At 52.6% G+C, this 27134-nt stretch overlaps 1 protein-coding gene across 1 annotated transcript; it reads right to left on the bottom strand.

The window, feature by feature from the left end:
- Positions 1-218: 218 nt before the first annotated feature.
- On the bottom strand, positions 219-26380 carry LOC102461192 (uncharacterized). The gene is made up of 12 exons (XM_089772716.1): positions 26228-26380; positions 18310-18492; positions 17877-17928; positions 17061-17144; positions 16553-16654; positions 4422-4636; positions 3127-3477; positions 2633-2684; positions 2066-2149; positions 1180-1347; positions 666-706; positions 219-492 (listed from the first exon to the last, which is right to left on the bottom strand). The coding sequence occupies exons 1-12, from the start codon at positions 26378-26380 to the stop codon at positions 355-357; spliced, it is 1623 nt and encodes a 540-aa protein (XP_089628842.1). The 3' UTR covers positions 219-354.
- Positions 26381-27134: the final 754 nt, after the last annotated feature.

Here is a 27134-nt window from a genome sequence, read left to right as displayed (position 1 = left end):
CCTCGGTTCTCTCCTGTGCTCTGGCAGGGGAGCGAGGCTGGCAGGTTAGATCGGGGAGGGGAGGAGAGAATCCAGGATTCCTGGTTTCTCAGTGATAAGTCATGTAGACACTTCCATGTGGTACAGTGAATAAACTTCCTTCCCCTCCCGTGCAGCTGTGCCAGGAAAAAAAGCCATGTCACAGTCCAGTTTGCCCCTGTGCCAGCCGAACCAGGGCATCTCCTTTGAAGTGGAAGAAATGCCAGCCCTCAGCAGCTGTGAGGTCCACTGCCCCCTGGCTCTGGTAGAAGTCAATGGCTGCTTGGTTCCAGTCCAACACCACAAACTTCATCTCGATGCATCTGTTCTCCACGCCTATCTGAGAGCAATCAACTGGGTGAGGATGGGTGTCAGGACTCCTGGGTTCTCTTTCTGGTTGTAGGAGCAGAGTGGGGCCTGGTGGGTTAGAGCAGGGGGGCTGGGAGCCAGGACTCCTGGGTTCCCTCTCCAGCTCTGATAGTGAAGAAAGATATGGTTGGGAGGGGGTGGGTAGGTGGGGAGTGATGGCTAGGAGTCAGGCAAATGCCTCAGTTTCCCTCATAGTATAAGTGGGAACAATGATAGTGGCATGGTGATCTAAGACCAATAAAAGGAAGGAACTGGGAAGGGTCATAACATCCTGTTACCTCAGCAATTTTACTCATGAGCTTCTTGCCAATGCCTTTACCTGTATGGGAGAGAAATCAGTAGCAGAATGTAACAGTAGGGACTAGGGATTTGAGCAGGGGTACTGGAGCCAGGACTCCTGGGTTCTCCCCAGTTCTGGGAGGAAAAGTGGGAGCTGCTGGGTTAGAACAAGGGGGCTGGAAGCCAGGACTCCTGGGCAATATTCCCTCTAATCTTTTCCATCCATGGCTAGATTTTTTCCATTCATGTGTGGAACACGTTATGAGCATTGAGGCATGTGCAAATGTGCACCACCAATACAAACACAAACCCTCGCTAATCAGCTGGGTGGCATTAGAATCTGAGTGGCCGCCCAAGTGCCAGCTTACAGGGAACACTGCTCCTAGGTTCTCTCCCTGACTCTGGGTAGAGAGTGGGGGCTGGTTGTTTAGAGTAGTGGGGTTGGGGGCCAGGACTCCTGGTTCTGCTCCTCTTTCCCTTGTCCCAACTGTTCCCCTTGGGTGACAACCATACCAGCATAGTTGGGGGTACATATGCCAGGGGACCCCAAATTCATCCTGTTCTCCTCTAGATCTATACCTCTGAACTCAGGCATGATGTACAGGTCCTCCATGTAGATATTCCTGCCTTTCCAGGTGCTGTAGGTGAAGAAATAGAGGCCGTACCCCACGATGGTATGTCCTGGGATGGGGAACAAAGTGTAACAAACCCCAAGTTCCCCTCTCCCACCTCCAATTTCTTCTTACTCCCCCAGCCCCAGAGAAATGCCTTCTCCACCTAGCCCCCCAGTGCCCAAATCCCGAACTCCAGTCCCCCACATTCCCTTCTTTCCTCCAATTCCCCCTTCTCCACCCAAAGCTACCCAGGAACTCCTTCTATCCCTGGTTCTGGGAGGGGAGTGGGGGCTAGCAGTTAGAGCAGGGGCAGGGGGAGGAGGAGAGGAGCCAGGACTCCTTGGTTCTCTCTCCAACTCTGGCAGGGGAGAGGAGGCTGGGATCTATTTTATTGGGGTCCCTCTGTGGAAAGAGTGAATCAGACAGAATACAAACGAACAAAGATCTGGACCTTTCCCCCAAAATGATCCCTTTAACCTCCCAAAAAAATCTCACCCCCAGACTCTCTTGAATCCCTCCTCTAACTGTCTCTCTTATTCCCCCTCCCCAAATGTACCTCCCAAGTTTACTTCTGTCCCGCCTGGATACAGAGCTGGGTCAGAGATGGCTGGGGAGGATCTAAGTGCATCAGGAGAAAGCGGAGTATCTAGTTGTGGGAGGCCCTGGTCCATCGTGGGGTTGGGCTCACTCTGGCCTTTTGGGGTGCCCCAAGTTACATTACTGTGCCAAGATGCCAGACCCCACTAGTGTCTGGGGGTGTCCTTCCATGGGTGCTGGGGGGTTACCATCTCGACTCCGGTACTCGGGTGGGACCTCAGCCACCAGACATCTGTAGAAAGGGTCGTTGGCAAAGCCGTCTTCTCTGAGCACTGGGGATGATACGGGGGTAGGCACACACAGGAGGAAGGGACGAGGAAGAACCCCATTGTCACTCACAGGCAGCACCCCTCCTCTCCCAGCCCCCCCAAACTGGGGCATCAGCAAACCCATTTCCACGCTTTCCCCTGCCAGCTGCCTCCGTCCCCACCTGCCCCAAAAGAAAGGGGGAGCACACCCATGCAATGTTCCCTTTAATTTTTTTCCATCCATATGCAGAATAAAATTTATGTGCACCAAGCCATATGGAGTTATGAACCACCAGGAGAAACACATGATTCCAGCTGGGGGCACGCTGCTTATCAGCTGGGCAGCCATCCAAGTGCTCAGCTTACAGGGAACATGAAACCCAGGTGCCCAGGGGTTAGAGGGGGGGGGGGAAGAGGAGAGAGTAAAGCCCTCCAGTGCCTCTTCCCGGCCAGCCCTATGGAGCTATGGCTGCAAGGATAGAAGGGGGCTGCAGGTGTAGGGCTAACCTTGGTCATTGATTTGCACTTGGTCTGGGAGCTTCTCAAACTCTGCCAGCTCCTGGGAGGGGGGGGAGCAGAAAGGGAACCCCTGAGTATCCCCCAAATGCTTCACACCAACCAGCCCCCCAGAATCTCCTCCCCCCATTCTTTGCCAGTGCCCCCAAATCCTCCCTCTGGCCTCTGAAAAATCCCTCCCCCACCCCTCTGCCCCACAAATATACACCCCCAATTCTCCACCCCACAGCTCCCTAGGCACCCCCTTATACACCCCTCCGTTCTCCACCCCACAGCTCCCTAGGCACCCCCTTATACACCCCTCCGTTCTCCACCCCACAGCTCCATAGGCACCCCCTTATACACCTCTCCCTTCTCCACCCCACAGCTCCCTAGGCACCCCCTTATACACACACCCTGTTCTCTGGGAGAACAATGGGGACTGGTAGTTAGAGCAGGGGGCTGGGAGCCAGGACTCCTGGGTTCTCTGCCCGCCTCCCCCTTACCCTTATCATCCGCATGACTTCCACGCAGTCCTCTGCCCGGCAGGGCCGCACGACACACTCCATCTGCCGCCCGCCCCGATCGCCTGGCTGCGGAGTCCGGGAGCAGCTGGGGGTGGGCCGGGGTACCCCGCGGCTCTGGGGCCTGAATCCCTCGCTTCGGCGCGTCCCCCCGGGCCAGCTGCAGCTAGGAGCTAAGGGAAGGAGGAGGGGCTCCCGGCTGGGGAGTTTATGGTGTTTCCCAATGTGCACTTCTTCTGGCCCCGCCCGCCTAGAGGTGCTCCCTCCCCCCCGCTTAAAGGAGGCTCGAGCCAGAATTGAACCCAGGAGTCCTGGCTCCCAGCGTCTCCCGCTCTAACCACTAACCGCCACTGCCCTTCCAGAGCCGAGTAGTCTTGGTTCCCATCCTCACCCGCCCCCTCTAACTCACGAGCCAGGGGTTCAGGCTCTGGGAGGAAGTTTGGGGGCAGGAGGGGGAAGGGTGGGTTCTGGGGGGAGCTTGGGGTTTGGGCTTACCTGGGGCACCCCACCCTGGCAGCAGGTGAGGGATCTCTGCATAACCAGCTGCTTGATTTAGTTGGAATTGGTCGTGCCTAGAACAGGGGGCTGGACCTGATGACCTTCTGAGGTCTCTTCCAGTTCTGTGATTAGGTGGATGGGTGGGTGGGGTCTTCATGTGTTGCTGCCCACACATTGTCCCCGCAGCTCTTACTGGCCACAGGGATGCCCAGGGCAGGCCGTGCAGAGACTCCCCTGCCCAGGCCCGTGGGGATGTGCTGGCAGCAGCATGCGGCGTGGATGGGCAGGGTTGCTACTTTTGTCACACTGCAGTGGGGGCCACCAGGTTCTTAAATCATCTGAGGTAGCAGATCTCTCGCCTGGCCCCAAACTTTGATGGAGCCAGACCCCAAGCCAAGGGTATTCCCAGAGCCCCTGCACCATGGCCCATAAACCTCACAGCTCCACTTCTCAAGTGGCCCTGAAGACTTGGAAAGTTACACCCTCACCCCCAAAACAGAATCAGTCACAGGCGAGTTGACACTGTTGTTTATTGACGAGGGTTCAAAGCCGTAGGAGCCCTGCTACCCCATGACAGATCACACTCTGTGGCACTCCCAGGGGGCGCCATCTGTTGCTAGCACAGAGTCCAGATGTGGACACAGCTCAGAGTCAAATTCTGGCAGCAGGCAGTACTGACTATGCAGGATTCCTGGTTTCTCTCCCTGGTTCAGGGAAGGGGTCTGGTGGGTTAGATCAGTGCAACTGGCTTTGGGAGGGGAGAGAGGGCTGGTGGATTAAATCAGGTGGGTCTTCTCCCCAGCTGCCTCCTGGTAGCAGCATTTCACTGTGTAACCCATGCTGCTATCTTCCGCTGACCCTCCATGTGCCACACATTCCAGCTGTCCCTTGCCGACACGTTCACTGCCCCCAGGTTCTCGTAGAATGCCGTGGCAGGCTGGTTCCAATTGGCTGACATGAACCGGAACTGGGTGTACCCAGAGGCCAGCGCAATCTGCAGGAGGGCAGAGCTGTTTTACTGACTCACCCATAGTGGCCGAACCAGCGCCGTCTTACTCACACTGCTGTAGGAAAGCAGCGGTTGGCCCCACACAGCACAGTAGTAACCTGGCGGCTTGGCCCCACTGATTCCAGCTGAGCAACAGCCCCATCTAGGATCATGGACACACTGATGACCCCACAGACAGCTGGGACCCGGCCCCTTGGGCGCAGCGACAGCCCCTTGGCCCCAGCTGGGATCATGGACGCATTGACAGACCACGGACGCAGCTGGGACCTGGCCCCATGGGAGCACGGACACAGCTGGGACCTGGCCTACTGAGGAAGGAGACTGAATTTCTGAGCTAATCTCACCTTGGCCACTTGGTTCAATAAACTGGTGCCGATTCCTCTGCCTGCAGAGAAGAACAGAAACTGCCCAGTTGGAGATTCATGATCTCAGAGCCACTGTGATCAGCTGGTCCCACAGCCCAGAGAGCACAAGCCACAGGCCTCACTTCTAGGGCAGATCGGCAATACAGGTCTACTAAACTTACCCTCGCCTGGCGCTGAGATGCAGCACTTCTGAGGCAGGGTGGCTGGAAAACAGGGTAGGGATGTTAGCATGTGGTCGTTTAAATAATTTACGGATAAGCCCAGGCTCATCGGTTAATCCTAATGGTTACACACACACACACACTCTTTGCTGCCTCTGTTCATAGTGTGGGAGACAGGAGCCAGGGCCCGTAGGGAATCAGCTTTTAAGCTTGTTCCTCATGCATGCCGGCACCTGCAGAGCCACCTGCCCCCCTGCACTGCTGCCTCAGATAGAGGGGCGGCAGCACTGCGGTGGGTAGGGAGGTAGGTGAGAGCCGGTACACATGAGAAGCCATTTTTCAAGCTGTCTCCCTGTACATACCTATCAGAGGCGGGCGGGGTGGTGGGGCAGGAGCCAGTGTTTGCAGAGAGCTGACTTGAAAGGCTCCTGCCTGCCCCCTGCATATAAAGGTGTAACAGCTAAAAAATTCAGCGGTTGCACATTTACACTAAACATGATTATTAACATCCCCAATACAGGGATCCTTTGCCTACTGATGATCTGTGAGTTCAGCCCCCAACTTGGAGAGTCTTTCATAACCATGCATGTGTCTAAGTACTGTTTCCGTGAAAGGCCGGGTATCAGTGTCTGGGGAGAGTGCCCTCTTCTGAGTCCCTGTGACAAAGTGGGGGATTTGTTGCATTTCCCAAGGGGCTGCCTGCAGAGTGGTTGGCACTCAGGGTATGTCTACACTGCAGCGTTTTTCCAGAAAAACTACATTTAGGTCTGCACTGCTATTGCATTCTCTTGACAGAAAGTCGAAAGAACAGAGGGGTTTTTCCGACATTGATAAACCTCTTTCTATGAGGAAGAAGCCTTTTTCTGAAGGAGCTCGTTCAAAAAAAGGCGTGTGTGGACGCGGAAGGGGGCATTCTTTCGAAAGAAGAGGCTTCCAGGAAATAAACCAGGTGCCCTGGTGGCCACTCCATCCATACTAATCGCAACTTAAATGCGAGATAGCATCCACATTGATTGGCCACTATCTTTTGAAAAAGCAGATCGCTTTTTCTTTGTGCTTTTACTGTGTGGACGCTCTCTTTCCAAATAAAAGAAACTTGAAGTCTAGACGTAGCCTCAGTGTCCCTCAGGGTATGTCTACACTACAGCGCTAATTTGAACTAACTTAGTTCGAATTAGTTAATTCAAACTAAGCTAATTCGAACTAACGCATCCAGACTAAAAAACTTGTTCGAATTAGCGTTTTGCTAATTCGAACTAGCATGTCCACACAGAGTGGACCCTGAACCGAGGTTAAGGATGGCTGGAAGCAGTGCCGGCAGGGCATCAGATGAGGACTTAGAGCGTGGAGCTGCTGTCTCAGGCTAGCCGAGGGCTGTGCTTAAAGGGACCCAACCCCCACACTGGATAGACAGTTCTCAGGGGTGCCCCACTTGCAAAGCAGTCCTGGCTTGGATTGCCCGGAGTACCCACACTGGGCACATCACAGCACTCGGCCATCAGACCGGCTGCACTTGCCGCAGGCTGCCATCTGGGGAGAGGGGGCAATTGGGGAGCTGCAGGAGAGGTTACACCCCCAGAAGTCCGCAGAGCCAGCCCAGTCCTCCCCATCGGGGGCTCGTACCCCATTCCTCCCTCACCTCCTTCCACTTACCCTTCCCTAGCCCCCCTTCCTGATGTACAAAATAAAGAACAATTGTGCTCAAAAATGGAATCTGTCTTTATTGAACAAAACTGGGGGAGACTGGGAAAAGGAGGTGGGAGAGGGGAAGGGAGAGGGGAGGGCAACTACAATGATGAGGGGTTGGGAACAGGTCCCATATGAAGAGAGGCTAAAGAGACTGGGACTTTTCAGCTTAGAAAAGAGGAGATGGAGAAGGGATATGATAGAGGTCTATAAGAGCACGAGTGGGGTGGAGAGGGTGCATACAGAAAAGTTTTTCATTAGTTCCCATAATAGAAGGACTAGAGGACACCAACGGAAAGGAATGGGTAGCAGGCTTCAAACTAACAACAGAAAGTTCTTCTTCACAAAGCAAAGAGTCAACCTGTGGAACTCCTTGCTGCAGGAGGCTGTGAAGGCTAGAACTAGAACAGAGTTTAAAGGGACGTGAGATCAAGTCATGGAGGTTGGGTCCATGGAGTGCTATTAGCCAGGGGGTAGGAGTGGTGTCCCTGCCCAAGGTTTCTGGAAGGCTGGAGAGGGATGGCACGAGACAAATGGCTTGGTCACTGTCTTCGGTCCATCCCCTCCAGAGTCCCTAGGGTTGGCCGCTGTCGGCAGACAGGCTACTGGGCTAGATGGACCTTTGGTCTGACCCAGTACGGCCATTGTAAGCTCAGGGCTCGGGGTCTCAGTGGACCCCCTTGATTTTCATGCACACCTGCTCCTGGGTGGCCAGGCTGGCAGCTCTCCTGCCCTAGATGGCCGCTTTCCTGTGCCTAGTGCGGACGTCGTGGACGAGGTCCACAATGTCTGCACTGGACCAGGCGGGCGCCCACCTCTTGCGGACCTGGGCAGGCTCCCGGGAGCCGCCAGCCTTGTCCCGGGAAGAGGGGGAGGGCTGGGGGGCATCGGGTGGCTGGCTCGAGCTGTGCCAGGTGCAGGGTCTGCTGGCTGGGTGCTGGCAGGCTTGCACCTGGCACGGGCATCATAGCCAGCCCGTGCCCCTTTAAGGGGTCCAGAGCCGGGAGGGGGGCAATAGAGTTTCCCTGGTGTTGGCCAGAGTGGCCTCCAGGGAAACTGGGGAGGGCTAGCCTCCCACTAGTTCGAATTAAGGGGCTACACAGCCCTTAATTCAAACTAGTAAGTTCGAACTAGGCTTAGTCCTCGTACAATGAGGTTTTCCTAGTTCGAACTAAGCACTCCGCTAGTTCGAATTAAGTTCGAACTAGCGGAGAGCTAGTGTAGCGCCTATCAAAGTTAATTCGAACTAACGTTCGTTAGTTCGAATTAACTTTGTAGTGTAGACATACCCTCAGTGTTACTGGTTTAACGAGGGGAAGGGAGAGGGAGTTTGTTGCCACAGAGACAGCATGGAACTGGGGACCCAGCCAGTGGCCTGGAGAATGGAGACCCCGGCGACTGGTGACTGAGGGTATGTCTACACTACAAAGGTAGTTCAAACTAACGGACGTTAGTTCAAACTAACTTTCATAGGCGCTACACTAGCGCTCCGTTAGTTCGAATTTAATTCAAACTAACGGAGCGCTTAGTTCGAACTAGGTAATCCTCATTCTACGAGGATTAAGCCTAGTTCGAATTTACTAGTTCGAATTAAGGGCTGTGTAGACCCTTAATTCGAACTAGTGGGAGGATAACCCACCCAGGTTTCCCTGGTGGCCACTCTGGCCAGCACCAGGGAAACTCGTCTGCCCCCCTCCCGGCCCTGGACCTCTTAAAGGGGCACGGGCTGGCTACGGTGCCCGTGCCAGGTGCAAGCCTGCCAGCACCCAGCCAGCAGACCCTGCACCTGGCATGGATCGAGCCACCCACCCGATGCCCCCTAGCCCTCCCACTCTTCCCGGGAGCAGGCTGGCGGCTCCCGGGAGCTTGCCCGGGACCGCAAGAGGCGGGCACCCGCCTGGGCTAGTGCGGACACCGTGGACCTCGTCCACGATCTCCGCACTAGGCACAGGAAAGTGGCCGGCTAGGGCAGGAGAGCTGCCAGCCTGGCCACCCAGGAGCAGGTGTGCAAGAGAATCAAGGGGGTCCACTGAGACCCCCGACCCTGAGCCCTGAGCTTACAATGGCCGTCCTGGGTCAGACCAAAGGTCCATCTAGCCCAGTAGCCTGTCTGCCGACAGCGGCCAACCCTAGGGACTCTGGAGGGGATGGACCGAAGACAGTGACCAAGCCATTTGTCTCGTGCCATCCCTCTCCAGCCTTCCAGAAACCTTGGGCAGGGACACCACTCCTACCCCCTGGCTAATAGCACTCCATGGACCCAACCTCCATGACTTGATCTCACGTCCCTTTAAACTCTGTTCTAGTTCTAGCCTTCACAGCCTCCTGCAGCAAGGAGTTCCACAGGTTGACTCTGTGCTTTGTGCAGGACAACTTTCTGTTACTAGTTTGAAGCCTGCTACCCATTCCTTTCCTTTGGTGTCCTCTAGTCCTTCTTTATGGGAACTAATGAAGAACTTTTCTGTATGCACCCTCTCCACCCAACTGCTTTTAGAGACCTCTATCCTGTCCCCCCTCCATCTCCTCTTTTCTAAGCTGAAAAGTCCCAGTCTCTTTAGCCTCTCTTCATATGGGACCTGTTCCCAACCCCTGATCATTTTAGTTGCCCTCCCCTCTCCTAGCCTCTCTTTTCCCCTCTCCCACCTCCTTTTCCCAGTCTCCCCCAGTTTTGTTCAATAAAGACAGATTCCATTTTGGAAGACGCGTTATCTTTATTTTTTACATCAAGAAGAGGGGCTAGGGAAGGGTAAGTGGGAGGAGGTGAGGGAGGAATGGGGCACGAGCCCCCGATGGGGAGGACTGGGCTGGCTCTGTGGGCTTCTGGGGGTGGAAGCTCTCCTGTAGCCCCCCAATTGCCCGCTCTCCCCAAATGGCAGCCTGCGGCAAGAGCAGCTGGGCTGATGGCCGAGTGGTGTGATGTGCCCAGTGTGGGTAGTCCGGGCAATCCAAGCCAGGGCTGCTTTGCAAGCGGGTGTGGGAGAAAAATCAAATAACTCCAATTGTGTCTAAGGGGAGACTGTGCAGAAATCATAACTTTCTAAAAGAAAACTGCTGTAAGGGTTAAAAAGTTTTCCAGGCCTCTCTCCCTGTAACAGAGAGAAATCAAATTAGCTCTAATCAAAGACCCTTACAAATGACTATCTCAAATTCATGGATACTCCTAGTCTGTCACAATTTGTCATGTAAACCCTTATCTTTGTCACAGTTTGCCTTGTAGACTCCTCCACTCAAGTTCTCATGTGGCTTTGTGTACTGTAAAAACTTACTTCTAGCACTCCTGGGGTGAACAGAAGTCTCAGAGTACTTCTGCTGAGACTTTGATATGTTAAAGAAGAACAATCCACAACTGAACTGTCTAAGCATTCTGTATAAAGGATACCTGAATCTGTCTGTCAGGGCTGCTGCTTCACTCTTGGAAGTGACAGCCTGCATGCATGCATCATAAAGTTTTCTCTTTTAGGTTTCTTTCCTGCCTCACTGATTTGACCTCCGGCCTCGAACCCTTCTGGGGGCTCTGTACCCCAGGGGAGCGAGATTTCCCCCTCAATTTGGTGTCAGAAGTGGGATGGCTTGGAACTCCAGTTGGAAAGGCTGACGACGGGGAACGGGAACGGACTACAGCGCGCATCTGAAGGGTAAGGGATCCATTTAAAATCCCCCAGTCCGCCTCCCTGTTCTCGTCACCAGCTGGACCGGCTGGCGGTAAGAGTCATCTTTTACTTAAAATTTTTTTTTGTTAAGAGGCTTGAGGGAAATTTAAAACGAAAACACTGGGTATAGCCAAATAGGGGTTGGATTTTGTTGTTGTTGTTGTTGTTGCTGACTGATTGGTGGCGAGTCCAAGCGCATGGTTTTGAGTGAGTGAAGTCCGGAGGGGAACCGCAGCCGCACCAGTGCTGTCAGTGTCACTGAACAGCTACTGAAAGCAAGGGCGGTTTCCCCTGGCACATAAGGAGTGTGAGTGAAGCTGTCAGTTTGTGTGGACTCCCACACTATCCTTGGAGAGGGTAGTACTGTTGGGCTCCTGTGCTGTTCTTGGATAGGACAGTGCTAACATGGGTGGGATTGCTCCCTCTAGTCTGTCTCCACCTGAGGAAAAAGGTTTCTCACAACCTGGGACTCCCTTGTCTCAGATGATAAGAATTTACAGTCAGCTAGGTAAATTGCCGGCAGGTTTAAAACTAAGGAGACTTAAGGAATTAATGAGCATTTGGAATGGCTATACTCAGGGGAATTCCCAGAATACATGGCCACTGGAGGGTAGTTTTGATTTAACTAAGCTTGCTTATCTTAGAGTTTTCCTCGAGGAAAAACATCCTAACCAGATGGAATATTGGTGCCTCTGGGAGGATGTGGCAGTAAAAAAAAAATATAATCAGAGCATTATGGCTAGCAAAAAAGATTCTATTGAAAAGCTGCAGCAAGAATTGGCTACTCTAAAGAAACAGCTTGATTCCCCAGATGTGCCATCTGCACCCCCACCCCGCTTTGGACCCTTGTCAGCTGAACATTCTTTCCTGTTATCTCCCTGTTCTCTTGTAAACCTTATGGGACGTGACTTGTTGTGTAAATTGGGTGCAAACCTTCTCTGTAGAGAGGAAGGGATATTTGTTGACCTTCCCCCCTATCAGGCTCCAAATTTGATGGCATTACTACTCTCAGAGGAATCTGATGAGACCTCAGGACATACACCCCTCCTGGACCTCTCAGAAGTCCCAGAGACATTGTGGGCAGCCCATGTGAATGAAGTGGGGTTGCTAGCCTCTGCAACACCAGTGCAAATAACATACAGAACAACAAGCCTTTCCCAAGGGTAGCCCTGTATCTATTGGCTAGGGAGGCACAAGAGGGCATTAAGCCTGTAATCTCTCCCTCCTTAAACAAGGGATACTTGTTTATACAACTTCACCATGTAATACACCTGTACTACCTGTGAAAAAGCAAATCTATAGATTTGAAGAAAACCTAAGAGCCATTAATAAGTTTGTAATCCCTAGATTTCCAGTAGTACCTAACCTGGTTTTCTGTAATAGATTTATGTTCTGCCTTCTTTTCTATTCCAGTGCATAAGAATTCCCAATTTCTCTTTGCCTTTTCCTTTCAGGGTCATCAATTAACCTGGACATGTTTTTGTAAAGTTATTGTAAAAGCCCTACTCTGTTTTCTCAGTTTTTAAAAAGCTGACCTTAACTCTCTCTCTCTTCCCTGCAGTTCAGTATGTTGATGATGTGTTAATTGCTAGTGAAACTGAGGAAGGATGTAAGACTGATACTCTGCATGTGTTAAAGTGTCTTGCTAATAAGGGTCACAAGGCTTCCAAAACCAAATTGCAATTTGTAAAACAAAGAGTTCAGTACTTAGGACATTTACTTTCAGGAGATGGCCGCCAGTTAACACCTGAGCGAATTTCACAAGTTCTTTCCATTCCTCGCCCTTTAACCAAACGTCAGGTACGCAAATTTCTGGGTGCAGCAGGATATTGCAGACAATGGATTCCTAACTTTTCTGGACTCACAAGACCTCTTACTATTCTACTCTTAGACTTAGCTCCTGACCCAGTGACCTGGTCCCCAGAATGTGAATCTGCTTTCCTTTCCCTTAAAACTCTTCTCTCACAGCCACCTGCTCTAGGCTTACCTAATTATAGCAAGCCTTTTACTCTGTTTTGTCATGAACAGGATGGAATTGCAGCTGGAGTTCTCTGTCAACCCCTTGGACCCACACCTCGTCCAGTAGCTTATTTCTCTGCAACACTGGACTCAGTAGCCCGTGGGTTCCCACCGTGTCTGAGGGCAGTTGCAGCTGCTGCTGAATTACTTGAAAAAGCCCAACCTGTCACATTAGGCCACAGCATTATCTTACAGGTCCCTCATGCTGTCTCTGCTCTCTTACAGCGACACCGCACTCAGCACCTGTCTGTTCAGAGACAAACCCGGTATGAAAATGTTATCCTCTCTTCCCCAAATGTGGTAATTCAAAGATGTAATGTACTTAACCCAGCTACTCTTTTTCCTTTACCCTCTGATGGTGAACCACACACCCATAACTGTGAAGAATTGCTTGAGCACTGTGTGAAGCCTCGCCAAGATTTGTCTGATCAACCGCTGGAAAATGCAGATCTTGTATTGTATACTGATGGATCATGTAAAAGAAATTCAGTTGGTAAACTAGAGGCTGGATATGCAGTGGTCTCAGATAATAATGTTTTAAAGGTTTTTTTTCTCTTCCAGAAATCAAATCAGCTCAGTCTGCTGAGCTCATCGCTTTAATTCGTGCTTGCCTTTTAGCTTCCGGACAGTCTGCTGCCATTTATACTGACTCAAAGTATGCTTTCTCTGTCTGTCATACCACAGAACAAATTTGGAAACAACGAGGTTTCCTTACCCCTTCTGGCTCTGCTATCTCTCATGGTCCCCTTATCTCCCAACTCCTTGATGCTATTCAGCTACCCACATCCCTTTCTATTACCCATTGCCCGGCCCACACAGGTGCCACTGATCCTGTTTCTCTGGGTAATGGGAATGCTGATGCAGCGGCCAGACGTGCAGCAGCACATGGACCTCTGGCTCCCTTTCAGATTCTGGTCTCTCTTTCCCTCCCTGTTTCTTTGCAGGACCTGATAGAACTACAGCAAGCTGCTCAACCTGCAGAGAAAAACCTTTGGGAGAAAGCAGGCTGCTCCTTATCCCCAGCTGGGATAATGGGTGCACCTGATGGCTGCCCAGTTGCCCCAAAAAATCTCTCACACGGCAGCTTGCTCAGGTATCTCATCAAATGACACACATGAGCAAAAGGGGGGTGGCCTCACAAATCCCAAAACAATGGTACGCCCCAGGCATGCACCTAGAAGCTGTCTCAAGAATATCTAATTCATGTGTGATTTGTAAGCAGTTTAATGTTGCAGGAGGCCCACAGGCTAGCAGCCACACAGAAAGAAGAAACTTAGACATAAAATGACGGTTAGGAGAGCTTGCACCTGCAGGTAAAGGAAGCCCTCCCAGCACCTACTGATGTGCCGTGCCACAACATCCAACCAGGCGACTACGTGTTTGTGAAGGAACATCGCAAAAAGAATTCCCTGACAGCCCGGTGGGAAGGACCGTTCCAATTGCTGCTCATCACCCACACAGCAGTAAAGGTGAAGGAGCGCCGCTCGTGGATCCACGCAAGTCATGTATGCCGAACTGCAGATCCAACAGAGCTGATTGACCCCGTCACCCAGGACCCCTCCCCGGAGGAATCACCTGAGGATGAGGTTCAGCGGACCGAGGCGGCAAACTCTCAAACCAGACTGTTACCAAACCGGCCTCCACCAGGAGCTTCGAGATACAACCTGAGAGGTAGGACTGTACCAGCAAAGACCTACAGGTGAGCCTGGCGCCCCGTAGCTCTCAAAGGGGAATCCATTCCAGTACTGAGTGAACTAAGAGACTACGAAATCTCGAAGAGTGCCTGCAGAGGCAAGCCAAACAATACTAACTGATTAAGTTTAGTTAAAGAGACTGCTTTGCTAGGTGCTAGATAATTACTATATTATTATTATCCTTCTACTTTAGAGACTTAAGATACTATAATAAGATGGGGATTGTTTTCCTTCTTTTAGTAGTCAGAATAGCCTTAGTATATAACTTTCCCCACCCTTATTGGGAAGCCCTGCAAAAGGTTGTGTCCCTCACCAATACAAGTGATACAAGTGACTGTTGGATATGTGAACAGCTTATAGAAGGCTCTGAAGGCCTTTTACCATTACAGTTTATCCCAACTCCTGCCTCCCTGTGGACCAGACCCCTAAAATTCAGATCTACTGGTAGTCAGTACTCTACAGGAGAGCGGGAGTGGGTAGATGCCCAGAATGATAACACTGTGCCAGAAGTACATAGTCATGGGGGGGAACAGGCAGATTTGGCATAAAAATCTGATTGCCTCAGGGATTCCCCTTACTCAAGCATTACATCCATCAGGGAATGCTTCCCTTATGTTTCCCTTATGTTTTAAAAGCAATATTGGCACTGGTAAAGATCTGGGGGTGAATGGGCAGTGGATCATTTACCCAACTGATAAAGAAAACCTCCCTCTAAGATAAGAATTCATCCTAGCAAAAGAAGAATACTTAAGAATGTCTAAAATAACTTTGAGTAATACTCCAATAGGAGTATTAAAGGGGGGAATTGTGGGAGAAAAATCAAATAACTCCAATTGTGTCTAAGGGGAGACTGTGCAGAAATCATAACTTTCTAAAAGAAAACTGCTGTAAGGGTTAAAAAGTTTTCCAGGCCTCTCTCCCTGTAACAGAGAGAAATCAAATTAGCTCTAATCAAAGACCCTTACAAATGACTATCTCAAATTCATGGATACTCCTAGTCTGTCACAATTTGTCATGTAAACCCTTATCTTTGTCACAGTTTGCCTTGTAGACTCCTCCACTCAAGTTCTCATGTGGCTTTGTGTACTGTAAAAACTTACTTCTAGCACTCCTGGGGTGAACAGAAGTCTCAGAGTACTTCTGCTGAGACTTTGATATGTTAAAGAAGAACAATCCACAACTGAACTGTCTAAGCATTCTGTATAAAGGATACCTGAATCTGTCTGTCAGGGCTGCTGCTTCACTCTTGGAAGTGACAGCCTGCATGCATGCATCATAAAGTTTTCTCTTTTAGGTTTCTTTCCTGCCTCACTGATTTGACCTCCGGCCTCGAACCCTTCTGGGGGCTCTGTACCCCAGGGGAGCGAGATTTCCCCCTCACGGGGCACCCCTGAAAACTGTCTGTCCAGGGTGGGGGTCGGGACACTTTAAGCACAGCCCTCGGCTAGCCTGAGACAGCATCTCCACGCCCTAAGTCCTCCTCTGATGCCCTGCCGGCACTGCTTCCGGCCATCTTTAAGCCCGGTTCAGGGTCCACTTAATGTGCACATGCTAGTTCGAATTAGCAAAACGCTAATTCGAACTAGTTTTTTAGACTGGATCTGTTAGTTCAAATTAGCTTAGTTCGAATTAACTAATTCGAACTAAGTTAGTTCGAATTAGCGCTGTAGTGTACACTTACCCCGAGAGACCCAGCTCAGACAGCACAGCCTGCTATGGCCAAGGAAAGACTATAGGCTGTGGGGAGAGGATCCCAGGGCGGGGGGACAAAGGTCGGAGGAGGGCTGAGGTGGAGAAAGGAGGAACCCAGGTGACCCTGGTTACCTGGACAGAAGACAGAGGCCAGGGAGGGGCTGCTGGGGTGGGATTTTGGGGGCTGGGCTTGAAGGAGGGGGCTTCTGGCCTGGGCAGGGGGAGCAGGAAGAGCCCACCTGTCTGCAGGGGAGACTCAGATGTGCTGGGCTGAGCAGGGCCAGGTCTACAGGCCTGAGAGTTCCTGTGTGTCCAGATGTTCAAAAGACCCTCCTGTTTTATCCTGGCTGAGAGTCGCTCCAGTCTGGAGAACAGGGCTGCACTAGTCCCTCTGGGAGTGGAGTGAGTGGACTCCCCAAAAGGCTCCAGACAGAACCAGGAGTGCTGAGGAATCAGGGAGGTACAGTCCCATGACGCACAGGGGCTCAACCCCCAAGAGAGAGTGCTCCCCCCCCAAGAAGGGGCTGTCACACTGAAAGGGGTTCTCCCGGGAACCATGGGGCCAAGTATGGGCACAACCTGTGAGTCTGTGACAGTCCCGCACCCTGCTTTTGACTGCCACACCGCGCCCTACCTCTGAACTCCGGCATCACGTACAGATCTTCACCGAAAAGGATCCACCTTTCCCATGTGCAGTAGCTGGAGTAGTGGAACTGGTACCCGACAATCGTGTGACCTGGACAAAACAGCAACGAGCGCAGAGACACGAGATGTCAGCCAGCAAAGGTTTAGCCTTTCTTGGCCTTGTAATGCAGCCACCTCTTGGGCAGGGCAACTGGTTACACAGGGACCCCTTACCTGGCACTGAGATGCAGCCAGCTCTGGGGAGGGTGTGATATAAGCTGCACTCTATGGAATCAAACGCCTCCCTCTGAGCACCACAGCGCCCCATGGTGCCAGACTGGGGAAAGCACCCCCTGCTCTTTGCCCCACAGTACCCCCTAACACTGCCCTGGGGCTAGCCCTGCCTCCCAGGGGAGAATGCCCCCCGCTTGAGTCTCCCATCCAAATGTTGTCCAGCCCCCGTCCTGCTGGACAAACGTATGTCATCCTCTCCCCTCCCCCCCATTCCCATGTCTCACCCTCTTTGCTCCTCTGCTCAGGGGGAACTTCGGCAACCAGACAGCCAAATTTGGGGTGCATCCTGAGGCCGTCCTCCCTCAGCGCTGCAGGGGCCAGGGGGAGAGATACAGCCAAGCTTGGTCCCAGAAACGGGCAGCCCAGCCAGGCTGGTTACAGAGGAGGCTGGTGGGTTGGAGCAGGGGAGGGAGTAGGGTAGAGCCAGGGCTCCAAGGGTACGTCTAGACTACATGCCTCTGTCGCCAGAGGCATGTAGATTAGGCTACCCGACAGAGTAAAATGAAGCGGCGATTTAAATAATCGCCGCTTCATTTAAATTTACATGGCTGCCGCGTTGAGCCGACAAACAGCTGATCAGCTGTTTGTCGGCTCAGCGCGATAGTCTGGACGCTCCCCTGCCGACATCAAAGGGAGTTGTCGACAACCCAGGTATGAGGCATACCTGGGTTGTCGACAACTCCCTTTGATGTCGGCAGGGGAGCGTCCAGACTATCGCGCTGAGCCGACAAACAGCTGATCAGCTGTTTGTCGGCTCAACGCGGCAGCCATGTAAATTTAAATGAAGCGGCGATTATTTAAATCGCCGCTTCATTTTACTCTGTCGGGTAGCCTAATCTACATGACTCTGTCGCCAGAGGCATGTAGTCTAGACGTACCCCTAGGTTCTCTCACCAGCTCTGGGAGGGAAGTGGGGGCTGGTGGTTTGGCGTAGGGGGGCAGGAACATGGGGGTTTACAGTGCTTACAGTTAAGCAGCTGCCCCGTTCGCACTAAAATGCAGCCATGAATGTTGCTCCTGTCATCGCCCCACCAACTTACCTTTGGGGGTAGTTTTGACCTGATCCAAAGCCTTGTGAAATGCTGCAGCTTCCTGTAAGAGGCAACAGATACTTGCTGTCCGCTCCTGCTTCAGTTAACTGCATAAGCAGCCGCCCTGCACCAGAGGTGGGTGCATCTCGGCGCTGGGTGAGGGATCCCTAGCTAAACAGCTGTTATGTCCCACATTAAAGTGCCCTGATCCTCTTTTTAACCTGCCCATATCTCTGCTATTCTGGGAATGGGGTAATTTTCAGCTGGACTCAGGACTCCTGGTTTCTCTCCCTAGTTCTGGAAAAGGAGTGGGGGCTCAAGGGTTAGAGTCAGGGGAATGGCTGGGAACCAGGACACCTGGGTTCTATCTGCATCCACTGCTACATTTCCTGACCAGCTCCATTCCCTGGAGGGGGTAATTTTGCTTCCATCTGCTTCTCACCTGAATCAGCCGCACAAGATCCTTCAGGTCCCTCAGAGCCCAGGGTCGAATGATGTAGCTCATGGCTGCTGTCCTCTCTTCTCCTCTCTCCCCCTTCTCTGCCCTTGGACTCTTGCTCTTTCGATTACAGATCCAGAAGGTGGAAGTCTGGCCAGATCGAGAGCCTTCAGTAAATGCAGATCTCTGTAGGGCCAGGAGGGGGCACCAGATAAGATATCCAACTGCTCACACCAACTAGAGGGGATCTCACCGCTGACACCAACTGGAATTTAAGACACCTCTCCCACTGAGCCACCAGGGAACAGGTAGCCAGCCACATGTGCATCCGTGGGGACAAAGTGTAATGGTCTGGTGAGAACAGGGATCTGAGCCCTGAGGGCAAAGATGGGGAGCCCAGGAGAAGCTGTAGGAAGATGGATCCAGAGCGAGTGAGGTATATGGGGAGAGATGCAGACAGGGCAGTGTGTGTGTATATATAGATGCATGGATAGACAGACAGGCAAGTGGTGTGTATGGGGATGGATCAATGGATAGATAACAGAGCTGTATGGGAGTGGATGATGGACGCGTGTGTGTGTGGACATGGATGGGACAGTAGAAGTGTGTTGGGATGAATACACAAAAGGATGGGGAGATGGATGGATGGACGGACGGATTGAGGTATGTGGATCTTGATGCCCACGGGGTAGAAGTGGGTAATAGACCCATGGATAGATAAATGGATGGCTGAGCAGAGGTGTGGGGGATGGATGGATAGGTGGATAGAGGTGTGACTGGAGGGACAGGCTAAGATGTGTGGGGTTGGATGGACAGATGGCTCAATGAGCTGATGGATGGAGATAGGGACAGATAGACAGATGTGCTTGAGACTGGATGGGCAGACAGATGCACAGTGGGTACCTGATACCCCAGGCCCTGCCATGGGTTGGGGGACCCACTGGTGCCCCTGGATAGCTCTGACCCATCTCCAGCACAGCCAGCAGCAGACAGGCTAATGCCATGCCACCCATGGACTGGTTGAGGGTCACAGCCTGGAGCCAGGTTCAGATCCATGGCTGGGAACCATGACTCCAGCTCCCTCCCATCCCTGCTCTACCTGGGTCCCCTGGCGTGAGGCCGGCCCCAATGTGGCACTTAACCATTAGGCTGGGGGTCAGAGTCCATCTCCACTTGGCCAAGAAGCTGCCTCTGAAGGGCGTCTGGGAGGGATGGTGGGATGTGGCGGGTCACCCCTGTTGCTGATCACATGCTGGGGTGGGGGGGGGGGGGAAGGGATCAGTGGCAAAGATATTTCTTGGCTGGGGTGAGGTTGAAAAGGAACATAAAAATTAACCAGCCTGAAAACTAGGTGGTTTAATGGTTATAGTGTAGGAATGCGGGGAAGAGGCAGGACTCCTGGCTTCTCTCTCCAACTCTGGGAGAGGAATGTGGACTGGTGGGTTAGAGAGGAAGGCTGGGAGCCAGGGCTCCTGGGTCTCTCCAGGGCAATCCTTAGGATGTCTGGGGCCTTCCACAGTACTATTATCTGGTGCCCCTATGCCTGGCAGCAGCCTGGGGGAGGGGGTATTTAAGAGATGTGTGCTGCTGAAGATTATAAAATCACAATTAAATATGTTTACAGCAAGCGTTAGATGAAGGTGCCGTAGACTAACATGTTCTGAGCCAGCTTTCCAGTAATGCCCTGCTGTGAGTCCAATGCCGGCAGGACAAACTTTCAGTGGTGTGACCGGGGGAGGCACTGCCCAAAAGGAACAATCCCTTCCATTGAACCACCTCGGCAGCTTCCCAGCCCCCTTGCCCCTCTTACACACCCAGCCCTCACTTGCTCCTTTGTGTCCTTCCTCTGGTGAAAAGCCTGGTCACTTCTACTGTGATTTTCCTCCAGGCTCTTTCCCTTAACGAGATCCCTGAATCACAGCACCAGGCTGGGAGCCCAAGGCACCCTCCTGTGGAAAGTTCTCCCCTCTGCTCTGCCATCCCCCACTGCCACTCCCTACTAGAGGGATGTTAAATATTGGTTAATTGGATAATCGATTAACGTCATGAATTCTTATTGGTTACTCAACTATTCTATAGTCCCTGGGGATGCGGCTGGCAGCCAGTGCACTTCGGCCCCACTCCTGAGGAACCCCCATGTGATGGGGCAGGATGGCCCCAAACTCACAGCCTCTTCCCCTCAGGCAGAGAAGTGCAGCAAAGCAGCGGGAGCGGGAGGCCGCCAAGTCCTGCAGCGGGATCAGGGCCACAGAGCTCCCCAAGCCCGACCCAGTCAGGGGACACTGCAGAACGCTGGGAGGCGGAGGCCACGGCCAGCTGCGCCCATGCCCACAGCCAGCTGTGCCAGAGTAGCCAGGCAACCGGACGCTTCCCCATCTGGTAGGGGGTGGAGCGACTCAGGTGGGGACGGAGGGGATTGGGCCTGGGCAGAGGCCCCGGATGTAAATATGGAGATGCTAAGGTCAGGGGGGAAGAGCACAGGGCAAGGACGGCGGTCCAAAAGGGACAAAGGGGGAGCCAGAGGGAGGAAGAGCTAGGGGTGAAGAACCTGCAGAGGAAAGGACGGTTTGAGGACGCCTTGGGGGAAACCAGAGATGGATGGGGAATATGGTGAGAGGGAAGGGAGAGGAAGCAACCCAGGGCGGGGCTAGGGATGTAAGACCACAGACTGACGCGTTAAGGGCAATGCCCCGTCAGTCAGGTCTAGGGAGTGGAAGTCTACCCCCTTGACCTTAGGGCCCTGGGTTGGGACTCGGAGAGAGGGTGGGCCCGAGTCTCCCTCTCCCTTCTTTCCTACTTCCCACCCAACCAATCGGGTTTTGATACCCTTGGTGGCCAATGGTTCAGGCAGTCAAGGCCCAGCAGGGCCAGCAACTCGAGAACTGGGCCAGCGAGTCCTTTCCACCCCATCACGCTGTGCTGCTGCCTCTGTATCAAAGGCAGCAGTGCGGGGTGCCAGGTGGGAGCTGGTCCGTGAGGGGAGGTAGTTTAAAAACCAGCTCCCCTCGCAAACCAGATGCCTATTGCCTGTGTTGCTGCCTCTGAAACAGAAGCAGCAGGGTGGGGTGGAAGAAGCCCCTGTCTGGGGGAAAGAGGGGCTGAGCTCTCAGATCCGGTGCGAGCTGGAACTGAACCAGGCTGCCTGCCTGCCTGGCTCCTAATACACTTTAAATGAAGAGCTGCAGCAGAGGAGGGTCCTGGACCCAGCACAAGCCAGGACTGAGCCAGGCTGCTGGACAGCCTGCTAAAAAATTTACTGGCAAGAAAGGGGGGGGGGGTGGAAGTGCGTGTAGTTTATAGCATTAATCTATAAGCTTTTGCTATCATAGAATACTAGGACTGGAAGGGACCTCGAGAGGTCATCAAGTCCAGTCCCCTGCCCTCATGGCAGGACCAAATACTGTCTAAACCAGTGGTCTCCAATCTTTTTACACCCAAGATCACTTTTTAAATCTCAGAACAGGTGAAGATCTACCACCCCGCCCCTTCCTTGAAGCCCCGCCCTCTCTATTCTCCTCCTGTCCATCACTTGCTATCCCCAGCCCTTACTTATACACTCTGATAAACAGTTTATTTTTAGATTATGCGATGTATAAAATTAAAATCACGTGTTTATAGTTATGAAATAAATGGTCTGTTTTTTATTCATGCTATTTAAATCTAAAATGAAGCATTTATAATTATACATTTTGTGGGGACAGAGTTCTGCAGCGGGGGGCAGGGAAGAGGGAACAGGGTGCTGGGAGGGCAGAGGACAGGGTTCTGCAGCAGGGGACAGAGTGCCAGTGGGAACAGGAATAGAGACAGAGTTCTGTAGCTGGGAACAGGGGAGTGGGAACAGAATTCTGTGGCTGGGAACAGGAGAGAGGGGAACAGAATTCTGTGGCTGGGAACAGAGGAGTGGGGACAGACTTAGGGGAGTGGGGACAGAGTTGTGGGGGCTGGGGAGTGGGATGCCAGTGGAGGCAGAGAGTCCCCTGTATCTGCCTCCTCCCAGGATTCCCCCCTCCAGAGGGAAACCAGCGCGTGCCTGCCCTGGGGCCGACCCCCTGGCGCAGGAAAACCCCGCGTGCGCGCACCTGCCCCAGGTGCTGACCCCAGCGCAGGAAAACCCCGTGCATGCCTGCCCCGGAGCCGACTCCCCCGACGCAGGGAAACCCCGCGCGCACCTGCCACAGGGCCAACTGTCCCGCGCGCATTCCTCCCCCGGGGCTGACTCACCCCTCCTGTGCGGTGCAGGGAGCCAATGCTCCCTCCCACAGTACACCCGGCAGAGCAGCTAACACTACTTCCAGAATTGCCGAAGTGGCGCTAAGCTTCAAGACTTCTGTCCATCCCCGGGAAGCCTACACTACCTCTATTTTCACTTGAGGTAGATAGTGGGGCTTCTCGGGGGTGGAAGGGAAATGGGGGTGGGGCGGACAGGATGCCTTGTGATTGACTGGTCAAGGTCTTGCGATCGACCAGTCGATTGTGATTGACCTGTTGGTGACCACAGGTCTAGACCATCCCTGATAGACATTTATCTAACCTACTCTTAAATATCTCCAGAGATGGAGATTCTACAACCTCCCTGGGCAATTTATTCCAGTGTTTGACTACCCTGACAGTTAGGAACTTTTTCCTAATGGCCAATCTAAATCTCCATTGCTGCAGTTTAAGCCCATTTCTTCTTGTTCTATCCTCATAGGCCAAGATGAACAAGTTTTCTCCCTCCTCACTATGACACCGTTTTAGATTCCTGAAAACTGCTATCGTGTCCCCCCTCAATCTTCTCTTTTCTAAACTAAACAAACCCAGTTCTTTCAGCCTTCCTTCACATGTCATGTTCGCTAGACCTTTAATCAGCTATGAGTTAATACATCTCTACGCCACTGTTCTACCCTAGGAGAGCAGCACTACCACAGGAAGAAACCATCCCGATGCACAGCAAGAAAAGCAAATATGTTAGCAATAAGAGGGTGATCAGAGAGGGTGTGGGGCACTTACTGGATGAGGGAGGTAACCTAGTGACATATGATGTGGGAAAAGCTGAAGTACTGAATGCTTTCTTTGCCTCTGTCTTCACAGACAAGGTCAGCTCCCAGACAAATTCACTAGGCAATGCAGTATAGGAAGGAGGTGGACAGCCCTTGGTGGGGAAAGAACAAGTTAGGAACTATTTAGAAAAACTAAACATACACAAATCCATGGGCTTGGATTTAATGCATCTGAGGGTACTGAGGGAGTTGGCAAATGTCATTGCAGGGCCTTTGGCCATTATCTTTGAAAACTCGTGAAGATCGGGAGAGATCCCGGATGATTGGAAAAAGGCAAATGTAGTGCCCATCTTTAAAAAAGGGAAGAAGGACAATCAAGAGAAATACAGACCAGCCAAGCTTACCTCAGTCCCCAGAAAAATCATGGAGGGGGATCCTCAAGGAATCCATTTTGAAGCACTTGGAAGAGGGGAAAGTGATCAGGAATAGTCAACATGGATTCACGAAGGGCAAGTCGTGCCTGACCAATCTGATTAGCTTCTATGATGAGGTAACTGGTTCTGTGGATATAGCAAGTCAGTGGATGTGATATACCTTGACTTTAGCAAAGCTTTTGATATGGTCTCCCACAATATTCTTGCCAGCAAGTTAAGGGAGTATGGATTGGATAAATGGACTGTAAAATGGATAGAAAGCTGGCTAGACTGTCGGGCCCTATGGGTAGTGATCAACGGCTTGATGTCAGGTTGGCAGTCGGTTTCTAGTGGAGTGCCCCAAGAATCAGTTCTTGGACCGGACTGGTTTTGTTCAACATCTTTATTATTGACCTGGATGAGGGGATAGATTGCACCCTCAGCAAGTTTGCAGAGGATACTAAGCTAGGGGGAGACGTAAATACACTGGAGGGCAGGGATAGGGTCCAGAGTGACCTGGACAAATTAGAGGATTGGGCCAAAAGAAATCTGATGAGGTTCAACAAGGACAAGTGTAGAGTCCTGCACTTGGGACATGTCACGGGGTACACCCCTGGTGTGGGGTGCGCCTCCTCCCTTACGGGCCCGGTGTCCGCTCTATCAGGGTGAACACAACCCTAGTAGTCCCAAAATAAAAGCCCATGTCCCTCTATCAGGGTAAATACGATCTTACCAGTCTCACTATAAAGTTCGTACCCCTCTATCAGGGTAAATACAACCTTACCAGTCTCACTGTAAAGTTCATGCCCCCTCTATCAGGGTAAATACGGCATTAGAGGCCTGCCTCTTCGAGAAGCCTCTCCTGGCCCAGGGTTTGATTATCCAGGGCAGGGAAAATGGGTGGTAGGGGGACCCAAGCCCTCCCTCTCCACCGGGTCCCAGCCCAGGGCCCTTTAGGCAGGGCCTATGGCTCCTGCCCGCTCGGCGGGGAATCCGGCCAATACACACTGAGCCAAGCTTTGAGTCTTTTGCCCTGGGCTGTTCCCCTGGGGCCCATTCGCCTCCGAGTCGGTACCTGCCGGGGTTGCGGGCGCGCTCCTGCCTCCCTGGGGTCGGCGGCTGCTGGCTCTGTCTCCAGGTCAGGCGCGGGCGGCGACTCCGTTCTCAGCTGCTGCAGAAACACCGGCCCAGCCTGGTCTACTGTCTCATCCTGTGGTCTCCGTGGCTGCAGGGCTTCTTCTGCTTTTATACCCAGGCTCTGCTGGGAGCATGCCCAGCAGGGCTGGAGGGGCAGGCTTTCTCCGCCAGCTGGGCCTGGGCTACCCCCTGTCCATCAGTGTAGGGCCTGTCCGCCCCGTCACACACCTTCCTCCTTAAATGGGTGGTTACAGTCTGCTTTGACCGGGTTTCCTCCTCCCCTACCCAGGAAAAGAAATCTGCGTTCACGTGAGTCTTACCCGGGCAATGGGCCACCTCAAAATCGTATGGCTGTAACGATAAGTACCAACGCATTATTCTGGGGTTGGTGTGCAGCCATCTCCAAGGGGCATGGTCTGTTACCAGTTGGAAGTGGCTACCCAATAGGTAGTAATGGAGGGCATCTATGGCCCATTTCACGGCCAGTGCCTCCTTTTCAATTGTGGAGTACTTCTGCTCCCCTGGGAAACGTTTTCGGCTCATATAGAGTACTGGGTGTTCTTCCCCCTCTATTTCTTGGGCTAATGTGGCTCTTAATCCCTTCTCGGGAGAATAAAGTTCTTAGAAAAGTCTGGAGGAAACAACACTGGTGCCTCTGTCAACCGTCTTTTCAGTGTTCGGAAAGCCCCCTCACACTCCTGCGACCACTGTACCTTTGTCGGCCTGGAATTCTTAGTTAGGTCTGATAGTGGCGCCGCTAGAGCTGAAAAATCAGGCACAAATCGGCGATAATAGCCCGCCAGTCCCAGGAATTGACAGACCTGTCTCTTTGTTGTTGGCCTTTTCTACTCCTGGAGGGCTTGGGCCTTGTCAATTATGGGCTTCAAGGTCCCTCTTCCCACCGTGTATCCCAGGGTATGTCTACACTACCCCGCTAGTTCGAACTAGCGGGGTAATGTAGGCATACTGCACTTGCAAATGAAGCCCGGGATTTGAATTTCCCGGGCTTCATTTGCATAAGCGGGGAGCCGCCATTTTTAAAACCCCGCTCGTTCGAACCCCGTGCAGCGCGGCTACACGGGGCTCGAACTAGGTAGTTCGGACTAGGCTTCCTATTCCGAACTACCGGTACACCTCCTATTCCGAACTACCGGTACTACCTCGTTCCACCTCGTGCACCGGTAGTTCGGAATAGGAAGCCTAGTCCTAACTACCTAGTTCGAGCCCCGTGTAGCCGCGCTGCACGGGGTTCGAACAAGCGGGGTTTTAAAAATGGCGGCTCCCTGCTTATGCAAATGAAGCCCGGGAAATTCAAATCACGGGCTTCATTTGCAAGTGCAGTATGCCTACATTACCCTCCTAGTTCGAACTAGGAGGGTAGTGTAGACATACCCCCAGGTAGGTCACCTCTCTCCATCCCAAGTGGCACTTTCCTGGGTTTGCCGTGAGGTTCGCCTCCCCTAGGGTCTTCAGCACCGCTTCTAGGTGTTGTAGGTGTTCCAGCCACGTGGGGCTGTAGACCACTATATCGTCTATGTACGCCATGGCATATAACTGATGGGGGCGCAAAAGGTGGTCTACTAGGCACTGGAATGTGGCGGCTGCCCCATGGAGGCCGAAACTGATATAGCCCAAAGGGCGTGGGAAAGGCAGTCTTCTCCTTGGAGACCGGGCTCAGCGGGATCTGCTAGTACCCCTTGGTTAAGTCTAGCATGGAGAGGTACCATGCTTTCCCTAGCCTCTCTAGTAACTCATCCACGCATGGCATGGGGTAGGTGTCAAATTGTGACACGGCATTGACCTTTTGAAAGTCAATACAAAATCGCAGCGATCCATCTGGTTTCGGGACGAGCACTATGGGGCTGCGCCACTCGCTGCGTGACTCTTCGATTACCCCATCTCCAGCATCGCCTGGAGTTCTTTCAGCACTGGCTCCCACATTTTCCTGGGCATTGATCGGTGCTGGTTCCGCACTTTATGGCCAGGGAGGGTACTTATCTGATGACTCATCACGTTGGTCCGGCCAGGCTGGGTGGACAAGACGTGGGCATACTTCTGGACTAAGCGGAGTAGCTCCTCTTTCTGCGTCGAGTTCAGTTCTTCTCCCAGGCTGACCAGTCGGTCTGTGGCGGGCTCGATGGCCAAAGGTCCCAAGTCGTAATCTACGGGCTCCACTTGGTGCACCACCTCGAATGGGCCTTGCCATTTGGCGAGGAGCTTTGACTCTTGCGATGGTAAAAGTAGGAGCACCCGATCGCCAGGCTCAAACATTCATAGTTTTGTCCCTCTGTTGTAGTAC

Source organism: Pelodiscus sinensis, chromosome 22, assembly GCF_052426305.1.
Source record: "Pelodiscus sinensis isolate ZL-2025 chromosome 22, ASM5242630v1, whole genome shotgun sequence".
Classification (NCBI taxonomy): domain Eukaryota; kingdom Metazoa; phylum Chordata; order Testudines; family Trionychidae; genus Pelodiscus; species Pelodiscus sinensis.
The sequence above is the reverse complement of the archived record's forward strand: the minus strand, read 5'-3'. Positions and strand labels throughout refer to the sequence as shown.